Genomic DNA, 12,306 nt, shown 5'->3' with positions numbered 1-12,306 from the left:
CTGTCTCTGGGATCCTTCTGAGACGTGCATAAGCACGGCCCCTCTGATGACCTCCTGACTCTTTCTGAAATCTCTTAGCTCTATAAACTCATTTGTCTTTATCATTTCGCCCTTTTATTCAAGGTCTTTTTCTAGTTGCTTCACCAGTTGGTGATTGGTAATAATCCCTTGGTGCCAGGGAGGCTCATCCCCGGGAGTCCTGTACCACGCTGGGGTGAAGGTAATGCATTTACATGCTGAGTTTGGCTTAGAGCATGGCCATATTTGAGCAACATGGAGGCTCTCAAGAGATAACTCTTAGGTACCCTGCAGCTCTAAGCCTAGTTGAATGTCAGCACACAGGCTCATAAGCATAGTCATTGGTATCAAGGGCCCATCATTGTACCATCCTTCTTTACTGGTGTTTGCCCTTGCACTTAGGGGATTATTGCTGTTCCATTGGGGAATGTGACAGAGTTCCCCTGTCTAGGAACTCAGCACTCCCTCAGTTGTCATTTGTAACTCTAACTGCTATGAAAATACCCAATGAATATCCAAACATTTTTATATACCTATATCCATGCCCTGGAGAACTCCCTCCCAACCATGTGTCCCCCATCAATAACACCCCACACCAGTGTTCCTCCTCTGCCATAGTTGAACCCGTCTGTGTTCTAAAACTTCTTCCGGAAAAAGAGCTCTTTCCTTTCCTTTAAATCATTGTATTATCAATACACATTCCTGGACTCTTTCTATTCAATGTGTTACCCATTTCTGTTGTTATTCACATTGCTAAAATGGTTATGGTTTTGGCCAGTAGGAACCCCTTCAGGACAGCTCCTATGTTTATTCAGTGTGTCCCTGTAAGTGTTTGAGTACTTCTTTGCATCCTGGCACAAAATGTTCCAGAGTTACCTTATGCTTTCCTTGTTCCAGCCTTGGCATCAACCATTTCTGTGAGGAATTGACTTTTTATAGGGGAACAGTATTTGGAAACCAAGATGCACTTATTGCTCCAGAGGTATTGTTTCTAGGACCTTTAAATGGATAGTTGGGTTGGGACAGGGGGAAGGGTATACGTATATGGTGGTTTTCAATCATAAATTCATATTGATACCTGATTTCAGTCTATCACCACAAGTCATTCTTAAATGCCTTATTTCTATCTCCCTTTTCCTACAATGAGAACGCTGGGTTCCAGCAATGTTATATTATCTTGCAATACATGGAAATTCATTTCAGATTTGCTACATCTCTTCCATTTGAATAAGAATCGTATTTTGTTAAGTTTGAAAATTATTTGCAGTTCTTGTTTTTTTTTCTTTCTAAAAAGAAGGAAGTAATTGACTAGTAACACTCAAGCCTCGGAGCCCCTCCTCTGTTTACTTTTTTTTCCCCCCAAAGATTTATTTATTTACTTATCTCCCTGCCATTGTCTGCTCTCTGTGTCCATTTGCTGTGTGTGCTTCTGTGTCTGCTTCTCTTCTCTTTAGGCAGCACTGAAAAACAATCCTGGGACCTTCCAGAGTAGGAGAGAAGCGCTCAATCTCTTGCACCACCTTAGCTCCCTGGTCTGCTGCATCTCTTTTATCATTTGTCTTCTGTGTCTCTTTTTGTTGTATCATCTTACTTTGCCAGCTCTCCATGCAGGCCAGCACTCCATGCAAGCCAGCACTCCTCTCAGGCCAACACTCCTCTCGGGCCAACTCACCACGGGGACCAGCTTGCCTTAACCAGGAGGCCCTGAGAATTGAATCCTGGGCCACCTATGTGATAGATTGGAGCCCAGTTGCTTGAGCCACATCCTCTTCCCCTACAGTTCTTTTTGTTCTTAGAATATATTCACTGAGGGTGTATTTCATGTTTACAGGTTACTTAGAATAATTCTTTTCCCCCTCTTCACTGTGATTATGTTATCAACTTAATAGGTTCAGTTGTTTGTATTCAGTTTTAGGGTTTTCTCTCATCTGCATTGGTAAAATTTTATTTTACTATATTGTATTTTTTTCCTATCTGAAATTGCTTCATCTTTTTGGTGTGTTGCTTTGCCACGCAGGGTACACCTCTCTGCGCCCATCTGGGATGCCTTTTTTCTTTTTTTTCCAGGAAGTCCTGGGGATTGAATCCAATCCTCCATATGGTAAACAAGAGCTCAATTGTTTGAGCCACAGTGCTTCCCAAAATTTTATTTTTTGAATACATGAAATATTAACAGCTTAAACTGAAATTAAGTAAGACCTATATATTCTCTCTATCTTCCCTCTCCCTTCACATCTAATTTGAAGTATTACCCTTTTACTCTGAGTTAGTTAACTATAAGGCATTCAGCAAGCTTATGCTTTTAATATTTTCTCACCATTTCTTTCTCATTATTTTGATAGGTTTACAGTATAATTGTCAGAACATTCAGTCATTGCATATTTAGCTCTTTCTTTTACAACCATCGTTTAGTCTTAGTTCTAGAAAAAATACATATGTAATGCTTTCCACCAGTCCTTATGTTGATGCTTCTGTAGTCATTTTTGGTTATCTTTAGTACAGTGAATGTATTTTTTTGTGTAGTGAAAGAATGTACTGAAGCTCATTGTTTAATAGACTGGTTCTCAAAGTGTGGACTCCAGAACAGGAGCGTTAATATCGCGGAAATTGTTAGAAATGTAGTCTTGGTCCCCACCATAGACCTACCAAAGTAGAAATTACCATTGTATGGCTTAGAAATTTGTAGTGTAAAGTGTCATCCAGCATTTTGGTGCGCACTAAAGTTTGAGAACCACTTCTTTAGTAGAAGGGCTCAAGAGAACAATATTCCCTGAGTTCTTATATGTCATAACAGTTTGTTGGCAGCCTTTATATTTGAAAGCCAGTTTGACTGCATATAAATTCCTTGACTCAGATTTCTTGAGTATTTTGACATGTTATTCCATTGACATTTGTCATAAAACATTGCTGTCTGTGAACAATCTTGAATTTCTCAGACTTGGCTTTTTCCACAACGTTTCAGTGTTTGGTTTGTTTTTTTTTTTTTTTTTTTTTTAACAGCTTTATTCACACACTGTACACTCCATTCAAAATATACAATCAGTGGCTCTCAGTATAATCACAGAGTTGTGCGTTCAACTCCACAATCAATTTGAGAACATTCTCATTGCTCCAAAAAGAAAAATTCTATACTCCTTATATTTCCTATTATTGACACTTAGCATTGATATGATACCTTTGTTACAATTGAAGAAAGAACAATACAGTATTACTGTTAAGGATAGTCCATGATTTGCATTAGTTGTATTTTTTCCCAGATACCACCCTATTAACACCTTCTAGCAGTGAAGTACATTTGTTCCAATTCATGGAAGAACCTTCTCATATCTGTACCATTAATCACAGTCATCATCCACACCAGGGTTCACTATGTTATACATTCTCATGTTTTATCCTCTAGCTTTCCATCTACTGACATACATGATCCTAAACTTCCCCTTTGAACTACAACCACACCCACATATCAGTACTGTTAATTACACTAACTGTAATGTACTACCATCACTCCCATCCATTTCCAAGCATTACAATCAACCTTATTAAAAGTTGTGCACAAATTAAGCACAAGCTTCCCCATTCTTTATCCTCATTCTATCTCCTGGTAACCCATACTCTAGATTTGAACCCAAAGAGTTTGCTCATTATAATTACTTCATATTAGTGAGACCATAAAATATTTGTCCTTTTGTGTCTGGTTTATTTCATGCACCATAATGTCCTTAAGGTTCATCCATGTTGTCCTTACATCAGGACTTCATTCCTTCTTAACAGCTGCAGAATAGTCTATCATATGCATATACCACATTTTGTTTATCCATTCATTGGTAGATGGACACTTGGGTTGTTTCCATCTTTTGGCAATTGTGAATAATGCTACTATGAACATCAATATGCAAATGTCTGTTCATGTACCTGCTCTCAGTTCTTCTGGGTATATACCTGGTAGTGGGATTGCCAGATCATATAGCAGTTCTGTAACTTAGCTTCCTGAAGAACTGCCAAACTGTCTTCCACAGTGGTTGCACTATTTTACATTCCCATCAGCAATGAATGAGTGTTCATATTTCTCCATAGCCTCTCCAACACTTGAGGTTTCTGGGTTATTTGATCGTGCCATTCTAGTAGGCATGAAATGCTATCTCATGGTAGCTTTGATTTGCATTTGCCTAATATTGAGTGATATTGAGCATCTTTTTATGAACATTTAATTTGTATTTCCTCATTTTGAGTTAATTTTTGGATATAGTATGACACGGGGGTCTTCCTTCATTCTTTTAGATATGGATATCCAGTTTTTCCAGCCCCATTTGTTGACGAGACTGTTCTGTCACATTTGAGTGGATTTTGGAATCCTTGTCAAAAATCAGTTGGTCATAGATGTGGGATCTATTTCTGAACTCTTACTTCAGTTCCACTGATCAATATAGCTATCTCTATGCCAGTACTATGCTGTTTTGACTACTGTAGCTTTAAAGTCAGGAAGTGCAAGTCTCCCAACTTCATTCTTTTTTTTCAAGATGTTTTTGGCTCTTTAGGGCCCCTGACCCTTCAAAATAAAATTGTTGATTTCCATTTCTGCAAAGTAGGCTGTTGTAATTTTGATTGGGCTCGCGTTGACCTCACTGTTTTTTAGCTTAGTTTCCCCCCTCCTCTGTTGTAGTCATGTCTTCCTGGCCTGCTTTAGGGTACTGGTTCTGCTCCTTAGTCTCATTTTTCTTATTAGTTTAGCAAAGGATTCTATGATTTTCCGCTACTTAGTTTTCCGTGAACTTACTTTTGGGTTGTTGTTGTTGTTGTTTTTTAGGAGGTACAAGGGATTGAACCCAGGACCTTGTACATGAGAAGTAGGCACTCAAACACTTGAGTTACATCCACTCCCCTGTTATATTTTTGTAATTTTAAAAATATACTTTCTTACTGTGTTTTTGAAAAATTTGAAGTTCAAATTATCTACACTCCACCGTAAACTGTTCTTATTTACGTTTGCTTTTACGTTTGCTTTAGTTTGGGACCCCCAACAACTTAGACATTTTCTGTCTGTGTTTGTTTTTTAAAATTGACACCCATCACCAACTACCAAGACCAATTTGTTAAATCAGAGATTTATAACGAATAACATTATACAACTTCATATTAGATATGTTAATTTCTGGTAGAAAACATTTCTACCAAATATTATTAGTACTACTTTTAAAACCTTTCAAATCACTGTGTTAATATGAACATTTTAACCTTTTTTTATTTTATTTTATAGAGACTATCCTTAAATAATGACATATTTGAGGCAAACTCTGATAGTGACCAGCAAAGTGAGACAAAAGAAGATTCTTCCCCAAAGAAGAAAAAGAAAAAATTAAGGCACAGAGAAGAGAAAAGTCCAGATGATCTGAAAAAGAAAAAAACAAAGACTGGGAAACTAAAAGACCTCGAGAACTCTGAAAGCTTAGTTTTTGACTTAAGGACAAAGAAAAGAATTTTGGAATCCAAAGAAGAATTAAAGGAATTAAAAAAGCCCAAAAAGGATGATATAAAAGAATGTAAAGAGTTAAAAAAAGTTAAAAAGGGTGAAATAAAAGATTTAAAGACTAAAATAAGAGAAGATTCCAAAGAAAATCGAAAAACAAAAAAAGAGAAATGTATTGAATCTCGGTTGGAATCTGAATTAAGTGTACTTAATGATTCTCTTTCTCAAGATGATGACAATGAAGATTTACATACTGACAAAGAAGAGAAACAGAAGATTAAAAATGCAAAAGATAAATCAGGGCAAGATGCACTACAAGATACTACTTTTGATAAACAGCTAGATGGCACTGTAAGTGCTGATGAGGATGCCGATGGCAAAGCAAAGAGGAAAAAGAAGAAACTACAGAAGACAGAGGAACACAAAGAGAGCAAAAAGCTAGAAAACAAGAACATTTTCTTGGAGAAGAGAAACATATATAAAAAACAAAGGAATCAAGACAAAGGCAAAAGTAACACAGAGTTAGATAAGCTGACACCTGCATCAACACAAACACAAAAGAGTTTGAAATTGAGTGGTGAAGAGAGAAGCCTAAGGTCCACTGATTTACCTGGGGAGGTAAGCCACTGAGGCAGAGGAGGTGGGGGAAGTGGGATTAAAGACAATGCAAATCTTACACAATGTAGAAATGTTTAAATCACACCAGTGCTGTTTTGAGTGTTTAAGAAGTTTCACAAGTACATAACGAAGAGGAAATAGCAAAACAATCTATAAGAATACTTTATCACCAGGCAGTTATTTCATAGTGTGACTAGATCTAAGCAGTTATGAATGCTGAAAATTATCCAGCTTATCTCTTAGTCTTTGACTTTTTTTCTTTTACACGAAAGATGACTAGAAGATTGAGAGCTATTTTGTGAACAAAAGTCAAGATTTAATTTTTAGAGGTGCTTAGGTGGTATGTAGTATTGTATAGTAAGGCTTACAGCTTTATTAGCTTTTTACATCCTACTTTGTATTATCCCTCTCTTGTCTTAAGAATGTGCCAAATTTTACTTAAATAATATGCAGAGTGTATTATTACATACAGTAATATGTGAACACAAAATTTATAAAAATTATTTTACAAGAAAAATAATTTTTCTTATAAAAATAAGTTTGTCCCTTTATTATAAAAATTATTCTTACTGATTTTTCAAAATGAAATATTTTCCAAATATGAAAAGTATTTATATATGCAGTATTCATCAAGGGTTATAACAAAGATCATTTTCTTTTCATCCAGTAGATCCAGTCTTGGGAGTTTATCTTAGGAAAATCATTTAAAAGTGGGGGAAAGCCCATGTCTACATAGATACTTTAATGGTAGTTGTTATTTTTCAGTAGTGAAAAAGTGGTTATGGTCTGTCTAACCATGAGGGAAATGTTTAAGAAAATGTTAGTTTATCAACTTGGGGATGTTACCTAGCCATTAAAATTTTAATTATGAGACCAGAGTAGCAGAAATGGGAAAGTTTATAAAAACTACACTTACACACTGTGAACACAACCATGTAAAATGTCTATGCAAATTATTAAGGAAAAAGAATTTTTAAAAAATTATTTATGTAAAACAAGAATCAGAAGTAGGAATGTGGAGAAATAAAAATAGTCATAATTAGTAAGACTAGGTGATTTTTTTAAAAAATAGAGAAAACTGATGTTGCGTTTTGAATTTGACATTTTGTGAATTATATGGTTGAAGGATAATTTTGACTGAAGAAGCAGTTTGTGTGGGAAAAAGAAATTTAATAATCAGGTGTCATGTACCATAGTATATAAAGTCAATCATTAATGCTATGAACCTGTACTTTCCAGCTTTGAAATGGGTAATATCAGCTCTTTATCCATTTCTGTTTGGGGGTCTTACTTGTGTTTCTTTCAGGAGAAAGAGACCAAAAAGAGTGAACCCAAAGATAAGTACCAGAAAAAGCATGATTCTGACAAGGAAGAAAAAGGCAAAAAAGAGACAAAAGGATTAAAGAGTAAGTGTTAATTTAAAAGAATTGATTTATTAGCCTGTAGTGTCATGGAACTGAAAACTTTCATTGACTGGGGAATTTTGAACCTTAAGCTATTTTTGTGTAACTAGTACCTAAGTTTATTATACAATTTTTGCTAAGGCTCTATAATTCATATTTTCCCTTCTCTTCACCTTGTTCTTTCTCCTATTGTGTATTATGATGATGATGGTTAGAATTGCAGAGAGAGGAAATTAGTTATGGCAGAAAAGTGGTGTCTTTTTCATAGTGGATGACAAGACAAACTTCTGTTTAATGCATTTGTTTCATTTAGCTCTATGTGATTTGTGTAAATATGATATTGAATGAGTATCTCGGATCACTTCAAGGTATACTGTAATTGTTTCATTTAGCTCTATGTGATTTGTGTAAATATGATATTGAATGAGTATTTCGGATCACTTTAACAAGGTATACTGTAATTGAGAATCTCTAACACATGTCAATACTAGAAACAAATACCTTCTTTAAAAGTGTTTGAAGAATCCCTAGCTGATAAATATTTTAGTAATTATATAGAAAGTGTTTGAAACACTTGTTCTCATGGAAGCAGTGAGTCTAAGAAATGGATACTTTTCCCCAGGTTTTCTCCCAAAAACTGTATATAACTGAAGTAATATGGGAAGGTTCTGGTCATTGAAGCTAAGAAGAATTGTTTCAGTGGATCATGCTTTAGTAAATTGACTGTAATTTAAAGACTGTCTGTTCAAAGTAATAGAAAAATTTTAAGCACTTACTGTTCTTCAGAGAGTGATACAGACTCAAAAAAACTTGTATAATTGGAAATGGTTAAATTTTTTTTTTCTTACAAATATCTTGTATGTCAATTTCAGGTACATTTTTACTGTATAATATAATCTTAAATGAAACTCAATTATTAATATCGTTTGTAATGGAATTTACTGGGAGTCCTGTTTTCAGTACCTTCTGCTAATAAATCCTGTCTGCTATTTGCCCAACATTTATAAGTTATTCCCAGTTTTGTTCTGTTCTACTCTTGTTATTTCTTATGTCAGATCTAGTGCTTTTTGCTTTTGGCTTTAGTTAAATGCTGGATGGATTTTCACAGACATCAGATACAGTTTTACCAGTGGTCAGTGTTCTGGCATCTTTCTGTTTCTGCCCACTCACCAACAGAAACCATTTTTATACAGGCTATCTTCAGGATACACTTGTAGAACAGTTTGATATCTTTAGTGGTAGGAAAGTTGTTGGTTGTTGGTAGACCTATGATCATTCTGAGGGTCACTGCCTTTAAATATGCCTTTGTCAAACTGGAAGTAGTTCAAGACACCTGGTTAGCAGCCATTCACTTTTGACAGCCTTTCTAAATATTGAGCAGCCAGTAGAAAAGCTAAATGAGACTGCTTTGTGGCTTCAATAATAAATCTGCTCATGCTTTATAACTAAGGCAGATTTTAGTAAAAATTAGCAAGAAAATATTTATTTCTTTAACACTAACCCTGATTTGCTTTTGATTACAGTAGAAATTTGTGACTCATATTTGCCATCAATTTTATTTTTGCATTAGCCTTTAAGGACACCAGAAATGCATTTGATTTATTTAAATTAACTCCAGGAGAAAAAAATGATTTTCCTGAGAATAATCGGAAAAGGGAAGAAATACCACTGGATTATAAAATCACAGAAGATCACAAAACCAAGGAAAACAAGCAATTACTTAAAGAAAGGAGAAATACAAGAGATGAAACTGATACCTGGGCATATATAGCTGCAGAAGGGGATCCGGAAGTTCTAGACAATGTGTGTCAAATAGATGAGAATTCTGGTAAGTATGTTTGTCATCGTTGGTGCAAAACTTTTTCAGGGTGGTGCATCATATTTATTTTTTAATTTTTTTATTATTTTATTTTTTAAATTTTTTATTTCTCTCCCCTTCCGCCCCCCTGCCCCCGACTTGTCTGCTCTCTGTGTCCATTCGCTGTGTGTTCTTCTGTGACCACTTCTGTCCTTATCAGCAGCACCAGAATCTGTGTTTCTTTTTGTTGTGTCATCTCTCCGTGCTTGTGGCACCATTCCTGGGCAGGCTGCACTTTCTTTCGCAATGGGTGGCTCTCCTTACGGGGCACACTCCTTGTGTGTGGGGCTCCCATATGCAGGGACAGCCCTGCGTGGCACGGTACTCTGCGCGTATCAGCACTGTGCATGGGCCCAGCTCCACATGGGGTTTGAACCGCGGACCTCCCATGTAGGTAGGTGGACACCCTATCCATTGGGCCACATCCGCTTCCCCATTTTTATTTATTTATTCCCTTTACTCTTTTCTCCCATTGTAATTCTGATATCAAGATCTTAAAATAATAGATTTTATTTGTATCTCCTGAAGAAATAACTCTATATTGAAACCTTAGGTCATTCTGTGATTTCTAAATTGAATAAACAAATATTTTCTTTTCCTTAAAATGTACTCAGCACCTCTAAAAGTTATAAAGATGTCCAATTTAAGCCTTACCTACTCTTTCCAAATACTATGATCTTACTAGGTTTCTTTCAGATAATTATGAAATACAGACTCACTGTATTTTGCTCCCTTTTAACATTGCAATAAGTGGTACTTACTAAATACAGTTATGCTGTAAATGCTGTCCTGAGGACATTGAAATTAGCTGAGGAGAGGAAGCTCTTGTATAGAATACAGTGTATCACAGCTTTGGGGAGGAGTAATTTCAAAAGTGTCTGTATATGTACTTATAACTATGATAAAATAAATGAGGTTAATATGATAATACTTAGTGTAATTTGCTAATCTTGAGAAATGAAGAGAATTTTTAATATATTTCAGGACATATGTGAGAGTAAATAATCTTGAGAATATCCTCTTACTGCAAAAACAGACTGGATAAAATGATTTTGATGCATTGCTGACCTGGCAGGAAATTGGGGCAATTTGTAGGACTCCTGGGCAAGGGGAAGGAAGTGGGTTGCCCAAAGGGCAAATGCCACATAGCAGTACTACTCCTGGGATGCCAAGCAATAAGGAAGGAATAGATGTGATGGGGAACTTCCAGCAAAGTTGCCTGGGAAGAAAAAAAATAAAAGAAGGAAGACCTAATATTTCACATGAAAAAGAGATATATCTACAAACTGTGTACAGATTAAAAGGATAAAAGAATTCTCTGAGCAATTTCTTACCAATAGATTTGAAAACTTAATGAAATGGACAAATTCCTGCAATAATTTAATTTAGCAAAAGTGACCCAAGAAGCAATAGAAAACTGAATATTCTTTTTAAAGAATGTGAATTAGTAACATTAAATAGCCTCACCAAGTTAACACTGGGCTCAGAGAGTTTTTTTATACAAGGCTGCCAAACTTATAAAACTATCCCAAAAAATAGACAAAGTAAGCCTATTAACTCATTCTGTGAGATCATTATAATTTCAATACCAAAATCAGACAAAAACTGTACAAGAAGGAAAATGACAGGCCACGCCCACTTGTGAACTCAGATGCAGAAATCCCAAGCAAAACTTAGCAAATTGAATCTAGCCATGTTTATTAAAAAAAGATGCTCTAATAGTCAGTTTGGGTTTTCCTTAGAAATTCGGTAAGTGAAGAAGAAATTAATTTCATAGATGTAGAAAAACCATTCTTGATTAAAAAAAAAAATCCCAGCAAACTGAATGGAAGGAAACTTCCTCAACCTGTTAAAAAAAAATTTACTAAAAACCTCAGCACATATCTTTTATGGTGGTGAAACATTAAAAATACTTCTTTTAAGTATTCTTTTAAATCAGGAACAGTCAAGAATGCCTGTTGTGATCATCAGATTTCTTCTACATTTTTACTGAGGTCTAGCCAGCAAAGTGAGACAAAGAAAAATTAAAGGCATAAAAGCATTGGAAAAGAAGCAAAAAGGGTAGTCATTGTCAGATGGTATGATAAATGTAGAAAACCCAAAGGAATCTAACAAATAAATTATTAGAAATAATTTAGCAAGGTGACTGGCTATAAGATCAGTGTATAGAAATCAGTTATATTTCTATATACCAGCAATAAATAATCAGTAAATGTAATGTTTAAGAGATAATTTATATTAGTAAAAACTTGAAAAAATTGCAAGGGATATTGCTGCACAAGGCCTTCATGGATAAAATTATAAAAATTTCTTAAATGTATATGTTTATGTTCATATATCATACTATTTTTATTAATAGAAACATTATAAATTTGTCATTTCTTTTTTTAAAAAACAAAAGATTTATTTCTCCTCCCCTTCCTTATTGTTTGCACTTGTTGTGTCTCTTCATTGTGTGCCTTCTTTTTAGGAGGCACTGGAACCAAAACCAGAGACCTCCCATGTGGGAGGGAGGTAACTAATTTCTTGATTCACCTCTGCTCCCTGCTTTGTTGTGACTCTCTTTGTATTTTCCTCCTTGTCTCTCTTTGTTGTGTCAGCTTGCTGTCTTGCTAATCTTTAGACGGTACTGGGAACTAAACCCAGGACCTCCTATGTAGTAGGTGGGAGCTCAGCCACTTGAGCCACATCTGCTTCCCTGTCATTTCTCTTCACATTGGTTTGTAGAATCACTGCAGTGCTAACCAAAATCCCAGCATAGGTTTTTTTTTGACATTTAAAAAAAAATTATTTTGAAAATCTTTTTTGTTTTTCTTGTCATATATTTTTGGTTTTTTCTTTTTCTTTATTTTTGCTTTTGCTTTTTTGAAATAATTTCTTATTTCAAAAACTTAGAGAAAATTTGCAGTAGTAGTACAAAGAATTCCATATACCTTTCACTTAAA

At 35.2% G+C, this 12,306-nt stretch overlaps 1 protein-coding gene across 4 annotated transcripts in view; it reads left to right on the top strand.

The window, feature by feature from the left end:
• Positions 1-12,306, top strand: part of MPHOSPH8 (M-phase phosphoprotein 8) — a 69,274-nt gene that overhangs the window by 36,105 nt on the left and 20,863 nt on the right. For 2 of the 4 annotated variants that reach the window (XM_071208197.1, XM_058276353.2), the window contains exons 3-5: positions 5,273-6,100; positions 7,407-7,506; positions 9,122-9,331. In XM_071208197.1, coding sequence (XP_071064298.1) covers positions 5,273-6,100; positions 7,407-7,506; positions 9,122-9,331 — 1,138 coding nt within the window. Of the gene's footprint in view, positions 1-5,272; positions 6,101-7,406; positions 7,507-9,073; positions 9,332-12,306 lie in introns of all 4 variants that reach the window. The other 2 variants (XM_071208198.1, XM_004446707.5) reach the window with 1 other exon arrangement.

Source organism: Dasypus novemcinctus, chromosome 15, assembly GCF_030445035.2.
Source record: "Dasypus novemcinctus isolate mDasNov1 chromosome 15, mDasNov1.1.hap2, whole genome shotgun sequence".
In the NCBI taxonomy this organism is placed as follows: domain Eukaryota; kingdom Metazoa; phylum Chordata; class Mammalia; order Cingulata; family Dasypodidae; genus Dasypus; species Dasypus novemcinctus.
Note: the sequence above shows the minus strand (reverse complement) of the source record. Positions and strands in the feature narration are given on the sequence as shown.